Genomic DNA, 17,682 nt, shown 5'->3' on the forward strand with positions numbered 1-17,682 from the left:
GGTGTTTCATTGTCTGCTAAAACATGTCCATAGTGACTTCACTGCTTTCCACCATGCGCTCTTTCACTACTGGAGGTGTTCCACAGGAATATAGACACAAAGCACTGTAGTAAAGGGAAGGGAAGGTGAGGACTGGGGGGAAGTCACAAATGGGTACAGCAGCTATTGGGTCACTAGTATGGAAACACTTGCTTTCTTTCCTCTGTAATGTTCCCCTGGTCCCAGGCAAATTCTGGATACTGAGGATGAGCTTCGGGAACTTCGGTCAGATGCTGTGCCTTCAGAGGTGCGGGACTGGCTGGCCTCCACCTTCACCCAGCAGACCCGAGCCAAAGGTCGCAGGGCAGAAGAGAAGCCCAAGTTCCGAAGCATCGTGCATGCTGTGCAGGCCGGGATCTTCGTGGAGCGGTGAGGTTTGCCAGTACTCGGCTTTCCCCATCTCTGTCGTGCTCTCTGTCCCAGCCAGCCTAATCTCTCATGACCCCACTCACCCCGAGACCTATCTCCACAGCCCCAGTTGGCTAAGGCTCTGTTCCCCCGGCCAGATACTTGATTTATCCTCTATGGTCTTTTTTAGGATGTTCCGGAGAACATATACTGCTGTGGGCCCCACATATTCTACTGCAGTCCACAACTGTCTCAAGGTGACCCCTGGGTTTTTTGGGAAAGAAGAGAGGGTTGGAGTTGATATAGCCATTGGGACTTCCAGATTCCGTTTGTGCCGTCCCTTTTAACTAGTATTTTCATGTTCTTTTGAACAGTTTTTGCCCACCCAGAGACAAACCCTTGTCTTCTTGTCTCCCTGATACTGAGAGGTATCTGGGAAAAAAGAAACCCATGCAACCACCTTTGCTTTCTCGAGTCATTGGGAAGTGTGCCTAGAGGTCTGACTATGGCAGGGGAGCTCGGGAGGGGGGCTTTCCCGCTTAGTATATTGTTTTTCCGCAGAACCTGGACCTCTGGTGCTTTGATGTCTTTTCCTTGAACCGGGCAGCAGATGACCACGCGCTGAGGACCATTGTTTTTGAGTTGCTGACTCGGCATAGCCTCATCAGCCGCTTCAAGGTTGGGCAGCACCCTGTAGGCTGGCTCTCTCCACTCCTCTCTGTGATGGCAGAGAGATTCCCAATGAGCAGACTCCAAGCTCCCTCGTCCTGTCCCAGTGTCAGGGGTGACGCCCCTGCTCATCCCTGTCTTGTCTCTACTGAAACTGCTGTAATCCAGACTCTCCCTTCACTCTCGGAGTGAATGCTTCTAGGCCTGCAAACATTTAGCTTGGGACACTGCTCATGCCCTTTTCCTCCACAGTCTGTCCCCTCTGGGCTGACTGCCAATTGCCTCCCTTCTGCTCTTGTCTGTGGACCCTGGAGATCTAGAGCCCAGTACTGTCATCCTTTGGGATTAGAGTCTCTCATTTGTTCTCTCGGGGAGGGGACGGGCCAGTGTGAAAAGCTCTGGGAAGTTTGGAAGGGCTGTGTGCTTGGCAGAGGAAGATGATCTGGATAGAAGCTCCTTCATCTGGAGGGAAGGAAAACCCACTTCAGAAGCCACCTCTGGAAGAGGAGTGTGTGAGGGGTTGATGTGAGGCTCTGGGGCTCTGGTGACACCTGGGGTGGCTAGTAGATATTGAAGGTGAAGTGGGCTGGAGCGGCCTGGGCTGAGTGGTAAAGGTGTGTGTGGGGTATGCTAGTGGGCCTGTCTTACTTCATGGGGATACTGTCCGTGCAGCCTTCCCTGTTCCTTCACTCTTCCTCTCTGACACCTCCTAAGAACTGTCACATCAGCCCTGAACTGCTCAACAGGGTTCCCCTCCTGACCTTCTTGAGGCCTTACCTCCTGAACTTTCCTTGCCCCCTCCAGACCCCTCCTTAGGCCAAGAATAGCAGGGTGCCTTTCCCAGTTCCTGTTCACTCTGTCATTTTTAGATGTACTTCAGACATCAGCTTCTGCAAGCTCCTTACCTGTGTGGATGGATGAGGTTTGGGAGTCCCAAGAGCAGCTGCCCTGGGTTGGCTTTAGTTAGCCTGCTTGACTGCTTCACAACAGTTAGAGAAAGGGATGTCCACTGGGTCCTGGTCAGGCTTCCTTCCCAAGCTCCCTGGTCTTTTCCCTCCCTGTTCCCTCCTTTCTTTTCCCTTTCCTCTAGGGACACCATGGCAACGCAAAAGCAAGAGTAGTTGTCATGGAAACAGTCCTTTAAAATTCCCTGAATTTGGGGCACAGCCCTCCAGGGGTAGAGACGGGGGGGGGGGGAGCTAGGGTCTGGCAAGTGGCATGTCCTCTCTACTGTCACTCTGCAGAAGCCTCCCAAGTCCTGAGCCCCGGATCCCTTCCTGGCCTCAGGTGAAGATACTAGCCTTGACCTCTGGGAGCCTTGAGTCTCTTGAAGGAGGCAAAGATACCCAAGGGCATCTGTAGTGAGGGACAGAATTGAGAGTGGCTCTGTCCTGGGTGTGTGCGCATATCTGTAGATACTGTGGGCCTGGTGGGCTGCTCATTGGCGTATGTGGAGTGGGGGTGGTCAGGGATGGCTTCTCAGAGCAGGTGCTCCACATCTGTGGCAAGGGTCCCTGCAGCTCCTCTTACCTCCCTTTGCTCTGAGCCTTCTCTGTGGCTTTGGGGATGGTGCAGGTGGTTGGAAGGTAGGAGGGAGGCTTTCTTTCATTTTCTTAGAAATCTCCAGGGAAATAATAATAATTATAGATACTCTTCAGAGAGTACTTACTAAATGCCTTGTACTTTTCTCATTAAATCCCAGGTAGGTGGTATTATCTTTATTTTGCAATTAGGAAGGCACAGGGAGGCATAGGGATTACCCAAGGTCACACAGGCTGCAGGTGGTAGAGCCTGAATCTGAGCCCATCTCTATGATCAGAGCCTGTGTTAGTTCTCTGGGCCATACCCAATTGTTTTTGGGCAGGGTAGGTGGGTGAAGTGGGGTTGAGACTTTTCTGCCTTAGCCAAGTGCTGGGGTTACAGGTGAGCATCATTCCACCTGACTACCATGTACAGAATGCTGCCATTGCCTGTCTCTTCACTCTTGTAGATCCTTGATATCTCCGTTCTTCCCTCTCCTGCAGATTCCCACTGTGTTCCTGATGAGTTTTCTGGAGGCCTTGGAGACAGGTTATGGGAAATACAAGAACCCTTACCACAACCAGATCCATGCAGCCGATGTGACTCAGACAGTCCATTGCTTCCTGCTCCGCACAGGCATGGTGGTAGGTGCCTGGTCATGCTGTCCAGGTCCTGTGGATCCAGAACTAGGAAGCCTTGGCTGCTCTCTTAGTGTCCTTTTCCTCGGGGCGCCTGCTACCATGGGGTGCCTGCTTCCATGGGGTGCCAACACCTGCAGAATCAAATGCATTAACTTCGTCCAGAGAATCCTCAGGTGTACCAATATTTCTTGGGCACTGTTGGGGATACATGATGTGGTATAGTGGGTATATGACTGATGGGGACAGAGGAGAGTTGAAACACATGGCTAGCTCTGATGATGGATGGAATGCTGTAGCTGTGAGGGTGTCTGGGCAGTGACTGGCAGAGGGCTAGCCCAAGTTTCTCTTCTTCCTGGCCCCCAGCACTGCCTGTCAGAGATTGAGGTCTTGGCCATCATCTTTGCTGCAGCCATCCATGACTATGAACACACAGGCACAACCAACAGCTTCCACATCCAGACCAAGTGAGCAGTAGGGCATGGTGGGGGCAGAGGGCCAAGGTTGCCGGCGGAGCCCTTTACAGGGGCCTGGGCGTGACATACAGCTCCACAGGTCTGAATGTGCCATCCTGTACAACGACCGCTCGGTGCTGGAGAACCACCACATCAGCTCTGTTTTCCGAATGATGCAGGACGATGAGATGAATATTTTTATCAATCTTACCAAGGACGAGTTTGTGTGAGCACAGGACAGCATGTGGCATCCCTGAAACCCTATCCCAGCCTTCTTTTCCCCATATCCTTTAGTCCTGCCAGTGCTGAGAGGACTGATCTCTTCTCTGTCTGTCCACTTAGAGAACTTCGGGCCTTGGTTATTGAGATGGTGTTGGCCACAGACATGTCCTGCCATTTCCAGCAAGTGAAGTCCATGAAGACAGCTCTGCAGCAGCTGGAAAGGTAGCACGTGGAGGGGTGTAGGCAGGGCCAGGCCAGAGGGAGGGTCTTGTGAATCAGTGTGTACACTGAGCAGTTGGTGTTCCAGGTACTCATCTGAGTGTACGTGGCTGTGTGTGGTGTTTGTGAACATGGCTTTGAATTTATCTAACAGGTCTGATGAGCATTGGCCAGGAGCCTGGATAGCTTTTTCAAGACAGGGTTTCTCTGTGTTGCTTTGGAGCCTGTCCTGGAACTAGCTCTTGTAGACCAGGCTGGCCCCGGCGTGGACAGGAATTTTTATTGTAGCTGCAGGGCAGGATTACTCAGGAATGTTGGGAAATATATTCAGATTTTTCTAGACCCTTGTCCTTATCTGAAATGATGACCGCGAAGTACCTCCCTTCACACTTACTCCTATTTTAGAAGGCCACCGGGAGAGTTGTGTGAGGTTAAAAAAGAACAAAAATGAAGACAGAACAAATGTTATCATTCTAACGCTGTTTAGAAGTGACTGGGACAAGGGTAGGTGGGCACGGATGGTACGAGGCCTTTTTTTTTACCTAGAGCTCTGGAGGGCACCAATCTGTTCAGCTTGTTTCCTTCCCTCATCTTCTCTCTGCTTTTTGGAGTCCCGGCCTGCTCCTGATTTACCAGGTCTAGACACACGCTACCCTTCTTTCCTCGGGGCTCCTGCCTCTCCAGTTTGTCTGCTGCATTTTTTTGGTGCCTTTTTGTTAATTTTTATGTCTTGAGTGTCTTTCTTTGCAGATTTTTGTAGCAGGAAGAACTCACTCACAGTGGATTCAGTGTAAATCCCACTTACCCCTGGGGAAATACACTACTTTGTTTTGGGAAGTTTTGCACTGTGGTTTTTGTTGTTGTTTATCAGGTGTTCTTGTTTTGTTTTATTTTTGTTTTCATTTTTCCCTTTTATTTGGAGGGAATGGGAAGAATTGGGAATAAGGAGGTGGGAGCTGCATTTTGTTTATCTTTTAACCTCAATTACAAGGGATGTGTTTTTTTTTAAATAATGTGTCATGAAGAAAGTTGTTTATGAAAAAAATAAAAATGATTTAAAATTAAAAAAAAAGAAGTGACTGGGCATGTATAAGTGTGGGTAAGAGAGAATGGGCTCAGTGTCCTGGAGGTGTGTGTTGACCTGTGTGTAGTGTCTGAATGGGGATTGTGGGGTCACTGTGGGCAGTTGTTGGGGGGTTAATGGCAAGGATCATGATGATGGCCATTGTACATAACATCCCTGGTGCATATTTTGTGTCAGAAATACTTGTTGTAAGTCATTTAATTCTCAGAACAACTCAATATGTGACAGGCTTGTTATTTTCACTTCTGGTTTGAAGAAAATGAATTATGGATTTTTCAGTAACTTGCTTAGTGTCTCACAATCGTGGGTGGTAGAGATGAGGGGGAGTCACATTCATGCCCATTGATGCTAAGAGCCTGGGTTCTCAGCTACTGATCTGTGCTTCTATGTCTATACATACAGATGTATTTGCTTGTGTGTAGACTGCTTAGAGTTATGTGAAAAAGGAGTGTTTGTGTGACTGGAAGTTGGAGACTGGCCAAGGTCTCCTTTTCCTAGAAGATCAGTTTCCCTTTTTTTAATACCTGCCTTAATCAGGATTGACAAGTCCAAGGCCCTATCTCTTCTGCTTCATGCTGCTGACATCAGCCATCCAACCAAGCAGTGGTCAGTCCACAGCCGCTGGACCAAGGCCCTAATGGAAGAATTCTTCCGCCAGGTAACCCTGTCAATGGAGCTTTCCTATCCCTGATCTGCGAGCTTCCCACACCTACTCCAGAGCTCCACCCGGCTACCTTTCACTCCTGAACTGATCCCAAGCCTGTGGGGTCGTCTCTACCCACAGAGCTGGACACTGGTTATCTCCACTCACCCCTCATTTCCAGGTCAAAGGGGTAGCAGCATCCTCTTCTCCCATTGCAGCCATTTATCTCCCCAGCCCTCCCAACTCTGAGGCATCTTCTCTTCCCAGGGTGACAAGGAAGCAGAGCTGGGGCTGCCCTTCTCTCCACTCTGTGATCGCACCTCCACATTGGTGGCCCAGTCCCAGATAGGTGAGTCCAGGGGGACAAGGAAAGGGGCTGTCTGGGCTTGGCCAGGCTTGTCTCACACCTCCAAGTCCCTAAACTGTTCTTGTTGAGCTGCATTAGAAGGGTCTCTCTGGGCTCACATAGATACTGTCCCCAGGTTGTCCCAGCGGGGGAGTTCACTCCAGGTCACCCTCTAGGCTTTGTCACTTGCAGCCTCACAACCAGGCTCTCCTGTGTCTGCCTTGTCCTCCGAGTGCCACACTTGTGCTGCTTGCTCCCTTCCTGCAGGTTTCATCGACTTCATTGTGGAGCCCACCTTCTCTGTGCTGACTGATGTGGCAGAGAAGAGTGTCCAGCCCTTGGCAGATGATGATTCCAAGTCTAAAAGTCAGCCTAGGTGACTGTGGCTGGGGTAACCATGTCCTGGTCCATTGGCTGCACAGAGATGATTCTTTCAACCTAGATGGGAGGGAGGGAGGGAGGGAAGGAGGGAGGGAGGCAGGATGCTTCAGGTTTGAGAGCCCCTCTCTTGTCACAGAAGACTGAGCCTAGCTCTCACCTAGGCTCCCTACATTGTTTTTTTCCTTAAGGGTCTAAACTGTCTTTCAGATAATCTTGTTTTCCTTCTACCAGGAGATTGAGTGTGGAGAGGGAGGGCTACAATTACGGGAAAACAGACAAGGATTTGAGGGTATCTAGAAGAGGGAAAAGGACTCCGGCCTTTCTGGTCTTCCATCTTCTCCATGCTGAGGGCTAAGAATCGGATTCTGAAGAGGGCTGGGTCTCACTTCTGGAATTGGGCGTTTGAATGGGTCTTGTTTCTAGCTTCCAGTGGCGCCAGCCTTCTTTAGATGTAGACGTAGGAGACCCCAACCCTGATGTGGTCAGTTTCCGCTCCACCTGGACCAAGCACATTCAGGAGAACAAACAGAAGTGGAAGGAACGGGCAGCAAGTGGTGGGTGTTATGTGTGCATGTGTGCGAACATGCTAGGGCCGGTGGAGCAACAGCAGCCCCTTTGCGTTAAGCCTCAGGCAGCTCTTTGACTCCTCGAGTTGGGAATGGAGCCAGTCAGGCTAAAATAAGAGGCCACACGAAGGCTGACGGGTTGAGTGGTTTGGGCTGTTCTAGAATGGAAGCTGGAGAGATGACAGGGACAGCCACAGTGTTCTGAGTTCTGGGACCCTCTGCGTGTGCCATGGCTGGGCTCCTTGCACACGGGCTGTCTGCAAATGGTGCCCCTGGAGATCTGAGTTACTTGGTGGTTCCTGCTGCACTGTGAGCAGGGGCTGTGAGTTTTTATGTGTGTGGGATTGGAGGAGGTAGTAGATGAACCAGGCCTCTTCTTTTCTTTACATGCACCTTGGTTCTGGAGAAACTATTTCTTGGCCTAACATCAGCTTCCTTGGACCCTCTGCAGGCATCACCAACCAGATGTCCATTGACGAACTATCCCCCTGTGAGGAAGAGGCCCCACCCTCCCCTGCCGAAGATGAGCACAACCAGAATGGGAATCTGGATTAGAGAGCTGGGGGCTGGCCAGGTGAGCTAGGAGGCAGGAGGGTAGCTAAGCCAGCGTGGCTTCAGGGCTCCGCTCAGCAGGAGAGAAGAATTGGAGGCACAGGACAGAGCCAGGGCACGGGTGGGGAGCAAGGGACTCCTGTCACCTTCTTTGGCCCCATATTCTTTCATGAAGGAAGAAAGGACAGAGCAGCAGACAGGATGGCACATGTCCTGGGCTGTGAGACTATGGAGAAGGCAGCAGTCTAGGTACAAGGTTCGGCCCAGCTCGTACCATTGGCTGCCATGCATCTGATGGGCATTGGCCACTAGCTGTTCTGAGGACGAAGGGAGGACTGGGTGGGATTTGGAGAAGGAAGATCAGGTTAAGAGATAAAGTTCAAGAGCAGAACACTGAAGTGTCTCCTTCTTTCGACAGGTCCTCACCGAGTCCAAAGTCTTCGATGTCATTAGCACCATCCATCCGACTGGTTCCCCCATCTGCTCCAAGGGAGTGTGTTGGTCATGGGAGAGATAGCTCACCTGAAAGCCCAATGCTGGAGCTGGTGGGGTGGGGGAAGGTCCCCTCCCCACCCAATACCCACTGGGACACAAGTCTCGGGAACAACAGGCCCCCAATGGTCACTGTGCCCACCCCTTGCCTCTGGACTCCCTTCCTGGGTAGGTGGCTACTTGGGAGGGGTGAGCTTCCTACAGGCTTCCTATGGCCTGGAGGGGAGGGTCAGATGCCAGCCCCCTTGGCCCTCCCCATCCTTCTTGCCTCCAAGTTTCTAAGCAATACATTTTGGGGGTTCCCACAGCCCCCACCCCAGATCTTAGCTGGCAGGTCTGGGTTTCCGTTTCCCAAGGAAGCTGGCAGTTTTCAAGGGCCTGCATGGGAAGGGCAGGATGAGGTGGGGGACAGCCTCTTGACTCCAGAAGTGTGCTGCTCTAGCACTGCTCCCTTGCAAATTCCCTCTCTCCTCTGCCCAGAAAGTGGCTGGGAGAGGACAGGAGCCTTGGGATTATGCCTGCGGGAAGACTATCCGGGGTCCTCAAGAACTTGGGCTGGCCTGGGCTTGAGAAGCTTGTCACCTGCCCTACCTGGGTCTCTGGCCCTTTGCCTCCTTTCTGTCCCCGGGGACTAAGAGGCTCTCATCCGACCAATGTCTGTAAATGCTTTGAGATCTTCCTTCAGTGTATATGAACAAAGGAAGGAGGGGACAGCTGGCCCTGGTGCAAGTGGGGTAAGGTATAACCCAGCAATCCATGTGGTCAGAGTGGGTCCTTCCTTCTCCCAGAACTGGCCTAGGAAGAGATTCCCCTCCCTGGGCCCCTCAGGGTGGAAGGCAGAAAGGGCGCAGGGCTGTTGCTGCCTGGGGCACACAGAGCAAGTGAGGCCAGGCAGAGCCTCTTCCTTCCTCAGGCTCCTTGCCCCACCTCATCCATCCAAGAAAAGGCCGAGTCCAGGTGGCTGCCTCCTCCTTTCTTGTAAATACCAGCCATGCATCTGTACAGTGGGCCCTGTTCTCGTGAAGTCCATCTCCATGGTGGTTAGACTTGCCACTCTGAACCGCATGTGACTCCCCATGCTTCTGGTCTCCCAGGCCCCTGATATAGCCAGAGATCAATAAAGAAGGGAGACTGGCTGGATGTGTGTGGTGTTCACAAGGCAAAAGTTCTCTCACGTGTCATCTTCTGAGTTAGAACTCTGGCAGGGTGTTCTCCTTGAGAATGGAGAGAGGCCCAGGGGAAGGCTATCTGCGGCACCACCCAGGCTGTGGCGCACTGATGCAGCAAAGAGGGTGAAAGAATCTTGCCTTCTTCCTTTCTCTCTTTAATTTTTTTGGGAAAAGCAGAATCAGCATCATGAGAAGCCTGACTGGGATCAGAAGCCATTTCTCCACCTGTGCACGGTGTTAGTCTTACCCTGACCTCAGGATGAAGGACAAGAGGTGGCCCATTGGGTTTCTAGACACTTGAGTTCTCAGACAGTCTTTCCTATCAGGTTGGAATAAGGAATAGTGGCCACAGAATTGGATGGAGGCCAGATAATTCCAAATACTTGCTTCTCAGGGTCTAGAGACAAGGTGCACTTCCCACTTATGTCCAGCAGAGGGAGACACAGCACAGGACGCCCAGCTTGTCAGGGCTTCTGTTTCAGACCTGCAGTCTCCCAGAGTGCAACCCTTCTGTGTGGGCAGAGCTTTCCTCAGTAAGGAAAGAAAGCACTGAGGTGCTCTTTGACTTCCAGACTCCCATTTCTCTTTATGAACATAAAATCTAGGCTTCTGTCAGTTTTCCCATTTCCTCCCCTAGTTAGTCCTGAGAGCGGGGGCTGTGGAGTGCAGACAAGAGCTAAGGAAGGAAGGAATCCCCAGGCTGGAAAAAAGAAGAGCACCAACGACCTAACACCAAATTTATCACTTTTAAAAACAGGAGATTAAGGAACATTCAGTGTCCATGAGTTTCCACACTGCAGTGGCGATCCCGGGATGCCAACTCCTTTCAGACCTGTTGCAGGGGAGGAAAGGGAAGGTGACCGACGGGCCATGGGGTCATCCTTCCCTCTGGTCAGCCCAACTGGCTACCTTCAGTGGCAGCTGCTGCTGTTAATCTCATCTGAGCCCTCTCTTCTGGTCAGGGTTTGGGAAGCATCTCTGCTCTCAGCCCATAATACTTTGGTTCCACCTGCCCTTTATTAAAAAATAAAATCAAATCCATGGCCTACTTTCATCACCTGTTCCAGAAGGCATACATAACAAACTTTCCATTCGATCCTCCCTGCAGCCACTTAATCCCGTCTCTCTTTGTCAGAAGAGATATTTGGCCTCGTACCACAAAGGTTAAATTTTCAGTGACTGACGCTGCTCTTTTGTCTACACTTCTGGCTCTAAACTCTAGGCCCTACAGCCTGCTCTTCTGCTGGCCCAAAGCCCAGCCCATGGGGGCTTACCAAGCTGGCTCCCTGGGAATCCGCTGGTGGCAAGGGGTCCTTTGTGCTGGGCTGCACACCACACTGCTCCTGAATCTTGGGGGTGGATGCTGCAGGCTCTAGGGAGGGAAAGTGGGTGGGTGGTAGAGGGAGAACCAGTCCTTATACAGGGGCTGCAGCTGCTGAGAAGGGGCCCCCAAGACCCACTGGGTACAGATCTACCCTGCCATTGGTAGGGTAGATCTAACTGCCTCTGGTCAGTTACTATGATAGCTCACTATTCCCCCCCCCCCCCCCCAGCCAGGGATTGAGAAGTAAAAACAAAACAAAACCACCAAACCCTCTAAAAAGTTAAAACTAAAATTAGAGCATAAACTCAGGTGAGGCTAAGCCTGACATGAACTGCTTTGATCCCACTCAGTGTAACCATTCACTGGACTGCAGAAAAAATCATGTGTTTGATTGCAGGATGCTCTGCCAGGTAGGTGTGTTACATGACACACAGAACAGACAGTATGTGTCACTTTCACATAGCTGGAAATGGTAGGAATTCTGGAACAATCTGGAACCGTGGCTGTGGATTAACACCATCAGCTCTGCGTTCCCGTGCTGAACCAGACTCACTGGAAGACTCCAAGGCAACCCCAGTGAAACAGACACCAGCTCTGCCGGTGAACTGGCCAGTCGTGGAGGTGGAACTGTAGCCCTGGCTCTGTGGCAGGGCCAAATACTGTTTTCAACCTGGTGGAGTTTCCTCATTTTCCAGCCACATGAAGATATCTGTGGTCCAAGGTGGTAGCTTACAGTAAGACAAAGTGATTCAAACGTGATGTATGGAATACATCATGTCCTTGACTGAGCCTTAGGCCTGCTATTCCATCTCTCCCAGGCTGTGACTCCTCCCCTTCCCTCGGTGGGTAAAGCTGGCTGGGGAACACACCTCCCAGGCTTGTACATACTTTGTGCTATCCCAGGAGTACCCGGCCTTGACGCTGAGCCTGTGTCTGGGATCTCAAGTGGGCAGGACTCCTGGGTCCCTGTGCTCTCAGCAGCTTCCTCAGGTTCCTCTCCATGCTTCTGTTGCCCTAGGTGATGCTCAACCATCGTCTGGAGCTCTTGGGGGCATAAAGGAGGAAACATTGACTATGACTACCTAAAATCTCCCTTGGGGGGCTCTTTCAAATTCAGTAGCCCCACCAATGGGTCTGTGCACATTTCTGGGTGCTTGAATTTCCAGTGTGATGAGATCCTAAACAGGGAGGAACACTGACTGGGCAACCAGGAGAGACATGAGAGCAGGAGCATAAATGTTCTTTCAAAGGCAAGTAGGAGAGGGGAAGAACCTTCACGTACACAAGAGTGTCCATGGTCTCCCTAGGGGCAGGAGAGAGGCCTCAGTTTGGAGTCAAGGAATACAGCACCTTCCACGTGCTGTGCTGATGAGGTCACGTGCTATTCAGGCTTGGGCTACAAGAGACTCCGGCACATAGCACCAGCTCTACTCAAAGGCAGACCCAGTGGCCTCACAAGGGTTCCTGGCACAGGGCTACTAGATCTTCTCCCTAGCTTCAGGCAGAAGGGAAATTGGAAAGGAGATGCCAAACCTTTCATGGTGGGTGTGGTCCTTGTCATCTTCTTCCGTTGCCGTGGAGACATTGACAAAGTGGACTGTGAAGACAGAGAACCTGGATAGGTGCCAGTCCTCCCTTTGCCCCCTTTGCCTTGGAATGCTTTTGGACTAGAGGTCAGGGCAGGTGGGTTTCAGGAGAAAGAAGATTCCGCCAGGCTGAGCATGGAGATTGTAAGATGAACATCAAGGCCTTACTGGTGGGGAACAAGGGTTTTGCTTTGGGTTCTGGGGAGCTTACTCAGGGCCTGTATATCTAAGTGGGTGCTCTTTCTCACTGAGCCACACCCTAGATCGAGAGGGCCAGGGTTTGACTTTTGAGGCTGGACTGAGTAGGAGGGGCCAGCTCACCTTGAGAAGTGGGTTGGGGATCCGGTCTTCATCTATCTCTGAGGGAAATCGGAAACACAACAACAACAACAACAGCAACAACAAACAACAACAACAAAGCCAGTGATAAGAGCAGGAAATCCTGGGAGTCCCCAAAGACTTGAGTTCTGAAGGAGAAGGGACTCCATAGTCACCTGCATCCCGAGCTGTCCCAGGAGCCTGTTCTCTCTGGAGCCCCCTGTACTGCTGCTTGGCTTTGCCAAGGCTCAGGCCTTGTAGCCTAAGCCTGTCTCCTGGCCTCAGGCCTTGACGTTTGTGAAGGCAGATTTGGGGTCCTTCTGCTTTTTTCCCTCCTCTTCACCCCCAAAGCCAGAGCTGAGCTTTCCCAGGAGCAGGGCTCCCTGAGAGAGAATACCAAACTCGTTCTGATAAGGCCCACACATGTGCATCATTTACGCAAGTTGTGGGGAAGCTGGAGACTTGGGCATCCCAGATTTCAGACTAGCCTGGTTACTTCTTTTGCATACTTACCAAGCTCTTCTGACATTCTCCAAGACCTTGTTCTGTTTCCAGACCTTGGTGGGGACTCTGGTGACCAGAATCCCATTTTCTCCCTGAGCTGTTTCAAACCGTTCCCCCCTCCTCCCGGGACCTGATGCCAGCTGATGGAGGCGGTCTCTCCCCCTCACAGCTGTCACTGCCTTTGGAAGTGGGGACAGTGACATCTCAGTTGCTGGAGAAACCTAGAAGGCTGTTGTCACAGCAACCTGCACTTAGTTGACCACCCCAGTTCCTGGGAGACTTAGGGACCAGGTGGTGCCCTCCTCTCCTAGCACAGCCCCATCTTGGGGTGAACGCTTACCCCCAAGTCTGCCCTTCCTCTCTAGCACCCACCCTCTTCCAAGGACCCCCTTCTTCCCAGCACTTGTCCCAGGGTTACCTGGGGATGACTGGTCACTGGTCAGCACAAGGGCGGCAGGGGTGGGGCGGCGCCTCCGGATCTGTGTCAGGGGAGGAGGAAGAGGTTGAAGCGCACCAGGAACACCTTTCAGGTTAACTCTGTCCATCTCTAAAGAGTGTCATGTTACCGTGTGGAGTTCACCTGGGCCGTCTATGCAACCCCTCCCTGGCCTGCCCCCCCCCCCCCACTCTTGCCCTGCTTGGCTTTCCTTACAGCTTTGTCCACTCTGGGCACTGATTTCTGTTGTCTTCTGGTCAATCCTGGATCAATGTTCAGAAATAACATGAGGTCAGAGGACTTCCCTCAGCTTCCAGTCCAGTCCCTAAGCAGACATTAACCTTTGGTGGGCTCATACCGGTCCGCATCAGGGCTGGGACCCGTCTGCGGAAGGGATCCCTTAGGCTCTCCCATCGTGAAGGAAGAAGGCTTTGAGTACACCTCTCCCCTGACCGCCACAGCTCCTCAACACTATAAGGTTTCTTTAGCTTTGGACACACTGGCTTTCTGATTAGTTAGGGAACAGGGGAAGTGGTCCCAATGGTGAACAGGATGCGAGGAGGGGTCTTGGCTAGCATCCTGGCCAGCCCCAGGGGAAACTGGGGTATGAAGCTGATTGGTGGCTAAGGATCCAGCTGGGCTCTAGCCTCCCTCCTGCTGGCGGTTTTAATTGTGGTCCCGCTGGCTATTAAGCTGACTGTTGCTGAATTCCACTGACTCTTGGGAGGTGTAGTTTTTCCCTTTCTGGGGAAGGTTTGGAAGACCTTCCAGAGCTCCTGCAGTTCTCTCAGGTAAAGCAAACAGCTGTGGGGAAGCAGGAAGGAGTGAGGACCCAAATGATCAGGTTTTGATGTGTCTGTATCTATCACTTGGCATTGTCACCACTGGCAGTGGTAGCTGGAGGTGACAAGATGCCTAGAAAGTGGGAATAGTAGGAGGGCCTGTGTGAGCCAGAGGGTCTCTTCCCAAAGGAAAAAAAGCACGTATGGAAGGGGGCTTCAGGGGACATCAGTGACATCTGCTTTTAGTGATGTTTCAAGGTCCCAGTAGAGCCAGACATGTGTGTGTGTGTGTGTGTGTGTGTGTGTGTGTGTGTTTAGATATTAAGTGGGAATTGTCTCTGGCTGTTCCTGGTACAAGATGCTTCATGTGTGTAGCAGTGGGACCCTCTCTTTGCTAGGATCTGACTCCTTGCCTTGTGACTGAGTAGGGGTGCGGTGAGATGGTTAGTGGAGGTTGGGATGGTCACTGGAGAGGAGTGGAAGTCACTGAGCCTGGGTGGTATGAGGATTAGTGACTTAACAGCACCCATATTGGGAGCCCAAGGGGCTGAACAGGTCCCGTAACAGACTTTTTTTTTGCCCTAGACAAGGATTTGAAGGACCCTGAGTACTTGAGAATTGTGATATTGTCAGAGGGAGGAGAGCCAGACTCCCTGGGTCCTAGGCACCCAACAGAGAGGTCTCTTTTCTGTTTCTGCCCCCAGCTCTCCTGGTTTTCAAGGGCATATGAAGGTTGTGGTGCAGCCTCTACTCCCAACTCTGCTGTGCCCTTAGCTTCCCACTGGGGTAGGAGCTCCTGCTATGCTTGGAACTTTTGTCTACACACTTGGTAACACAGCAGGAAGGACTGGGGGCAAACGTTTAGGCCCAGGAAACAGATTTCTGAAGACTAGAAAAGAGTGGGCAGAGCCCCAGATTTTGCCCCCTTTGGCTCCCTAAAACTGTCACGTGCCCACATATGCTCCTTTGCCCCCAACTCCGTGAATCAGTAAGCCTGCCCTCCTCCCTCCCACCTCAATACCAAACAGAAATAGGTGTCAGATCCTGTCTGTCAGTGCGAGGCAGCTCTCAGAACCTCTGGTTCCTCCCCACTCCTGAGCTTCCATTCCTGGGTCAGAAGTCATCTTAGTCAATCTCCTGTCTTAGGGCATAGCCCTATTTCTTGAGCCCATGGAACAACTTCTCCTCCTCCTCCTCCTCCTCCTCCTCCTCCTCCTCCTCCTCCTCCTCCTCCTCCTCCTCCTCCTCCTCCCCCCCCCTCCCCTCTCCCTCAGGTGTGTGAGGTGAGTTCTGGAGGTGCTGGAAGGCAGGGTACCTGGCCCTCCCTTGCCTGGAGGAGCAGAAGTTTTAAAGAGCACATGTGCCGTCCCCTTTTTGTCCACACCCAATTCTATCAATCAGCCTAAGCAACGTGGAAACATCTCTCCCTCTTGCCCATCCCCAGAGGTCTCAGAGTCTCTCAGGTGGGAAGCTCTGCAGTGAGCGGCAGCCCTAGCCTGGAGAGAGCTAGATGCTCCTGTGGAGTTGGTCTCCACATGGCCAGGGAATGCGCAAAGAGACAGGCTGCAGGTAGTAGTAGCCTTTCCATACGCTCACTGACGCTGAAGCACACTGCTCACTCACACACTGCCGCCTCTGCCAGGCTGCTCTGAGCTAAAAATAGGCCAGGCCAGGAGGCTGGGCCAGGGCCCTGCACTCCCACCCGGTGAGCCAAGCTCTCTTGGTGACTTGACCCCAGCCCTAGATGCTCTAGTCGACCGCACTGAGCCTCACATCCCACCCCCACCCCCTACTCCAAAGGGCAGGAGTTAGACCCAGGACCCACGTGCTCCGATTTGCAGAAGGGAACAAACATCAGCTTGCAGACCCCCGCCCTCGCCTCAAAGCTCCTCCATCGCTGTCTCCATCCCCTTGGGTGCCACACTCAGAGCCCAAGTGCGGATGAGTCGGAAGGGCGGAGCTGTCTCTTTTTTCACACTTGACGCCCCCCGCCCTGTGCTCTCTCCCGGCGGTCAGTGCCAACACCCAGCCCGGAAACTCCGGGGGTTGACTGAGAGTGAGGGGACGCAAGGTCGCCAGCGGGGGAGGGATCGTGTCCCCAAGGCAGGGCAGGGGGAAACGACGCTCTCGGAGACACCCCGCACAGGGACCCGCACTGACTGGGAGACGTGGCTCCGCCATTGGGGGAGGGGTTGGAACCCCCCCATAAACTGGGCGAGTGCATCCCCGGAGGGTGCCGGGCCAGGCAGGGGGGCTGGGCAAGGATTCAGGTTCCATGACCCGGTCCCTAGTCCTTCGCTGAGTACCGCTGCCCCGCCCTGCCCATACCTGTTCGGCCGCCTCGGGGTCCAGGTGCGGCTCCAGCAGCGGCACGGTGAACTGGATCTTCCGTGGGCTGTTATCCGGCTCCATGGCGTGGGGCACCGCGGCGGCGGGACTAGGGCTGGGAACTCGGGACTCCCTCTCCGCTGCGCTCCAGCCCCGGCCCTAGCCGGGCGCTAGGCTCGGCTCGCAGCTCCCGGCTCGGCGCGCCCCACTCGGCCCGGGGACTGTGCTGCTGCGGATTGGTTCCGCATCGCCCCTCCCGGCCTCCTCCTCCCCAAGTCCTGAGCTTTAACCCCGTCGTGGCTGCGTTGGCGGCTGCTCAGGTCGCGGCCCCTCAGGCTGGAGAGCCAGACCTGGTCGGGTCTCTGTCTTAGTCCATCGGCAGGCGGGCATCCCGGTATCCTAGACTCTGGGCAGGAGGTAGATGTGAAAAGGGGCTATCAAGAACTTCTTCAAGCTGGGGCAGGTTTCAGCGTCTGGGGAAGTGGAAGGGCGCAGTCTGAGAGGAAGATGGTATTTATGATGTAAAGGAGATTTCATAAAGAGAAAAGGTGGAAAGGGCATTTAGGCACGCAGCAGGAGAGATTAAGGTTAGACTAAGAGAGGACTTTTCCTTGAGGAAAACTCTAGAGTGGAAGTGAAAACTTGGAGGGCAGGTACGGGCTTTGAATCCTGTCCAGTTTTGGGAACACCCCGAACAGGGAGAGGAGGAGCAGGCTGAGGAGGGTCTCAAGAACATGGCTGGAATGAGAGAGGGCCAAGGGCCTGGGAAAAGCGGGCCATTTAGGGTAAAGAAGGAGCCTGGGGGTGAAAGCCAATCCTGCTTGCGAACTAGATTTCACTTTCTGCTTGCCACATTATGGGACTTCAGAGGAGGTGAAACGCCTGGGACTTCAGAGGAGGTGAAACGCCTGCAAGGGGAGCTTGAGGATGAGATGGGGGGGGGGTATGGAGAAGGGCGCCCCTCTGGTGGGGAGGACTGTTTACAGATGTCTGGTGTCCACTTTCCCTGTTGGCCAAAGGAAGAAAATGCTTTACTGGGACAGGACACGTGGAAGGCTAC

The 17,682-nt window shown here is 52.9% G+C and overlaps 3 protein-coding genes across 5 annotated transcripts in view; 1 reads left to right on the top strand and 2 right to left on the bottom strand.

Annotated features, from left to right (window-relative positions):
• Pde1b (phosphodiesterase 1B) overlaps positions 1-9,311 on the top strand; it is a 29,708-nt gene extending 20,397 nt beyond the window's left edge. For all 3 annotated transcript variants that reach the window (XM_075960869.1, XM_075960872.1, XM_075960871.1), the window contains 13 exons: positions 226-408; positions 578-644; positions 949-1,065; positions 3,081-3,221; positions 3,582-3,682; positions 3,771-3,896; positions 4,013-4,114; positions 5,733-5,853; positions 6,106-6,187; positions 6,452-6,560; positions 6,989-7,119; positions 7,583-7,705; positions 8,102-9,311. In XM_075960869.1, coding sequence (XP_075816984.1) covers positions 226-408; positions 578-644; positions 949-1,065; positions 3,081-3,221; positions 3,582-3,682; positions 3,771-3,896; positions 4,013-4,114; positions 5,733-5,853; positions 6,106-6,187; positions 6,452-6,560; positions 6,989-7,119; positions 7,583-7,686 — 1,384 coding nt within the window. In that variant the 3' untranslated portion in view covers positions 7,687-7,705; positions 8,102-9,311. The remainder of the gene's footprint in view (positions 1-225; positions 409-577; positions 645-948; positions 1,066-3,080; positions 3,222-3,581; positions 3,683-3,770; positions 3,897-4,012; positions 4,115-5,732; positions 5,854-6,105; positions 6,188-6,451; positions 6,561-6,988; positions 7,120-7,582; positions 7,706-8,101) is intronic.
• A 756-nt stretch (positions 9,312-10,067) lies between these two features.
• On the bottom strand, positions 10,068-16,849 carry Ppp1r1a (protein phosphatase 1 regulatory inhibitor subunit 1A). The gene is made up of 7 exons (XM_075960873.1): positions 16,623-16,849; positions 13,495-13,555; positions 12,576-12,613; positions 12,202-12,265; positions 11,557-11,712; positions 10,619-10,716; positions 10,068-10,176 (listed from the first exon to the last, which is right to left on the bottom strand). Exons 1-7 carry the CDS (start codon positions 16,704-16,706, stop codon positions 10,171-10,173), a joined length of 507 nt encoding a protein of 168 aa, XP_075816988.1. The 5' UTR covers positions 16,707-16,849; the 3' UTR covers positions 10,068-10,170.
• The window catches only part of LOC142844186 (glycosylation-dependent cell adhesion molecule 1-like), a 53,041-nt gene continuing 52,151 nt past the window's right edge, over positions 16,793-17,682 (bottom strand). Inside the window, exon 4 of the mRNA XM_075962485.1 lies at positions 16,793-17,028. Within this exon, the coding sequence (XP_075818600.1) occupies positions 16,793-17,028 (236 nt within the window). The remainder of the gene's footprint in view (positions 17,029-17,682) is intronic.

This window comes from Microtus pennsylvanicus, chromosome 2 (assembly GCF_037038515.1).
Source record: "Microtus pennsylvanicus isolate mMicPen1 chromosome 2, mMicPen1.hap1, whole genome shotgun sequence".
NCBI lineage: Eukaryota > Metazoa > Chordata > Mammalia > Rodentia > Cricetidae > Microtus > Microtus pennsylvanicus.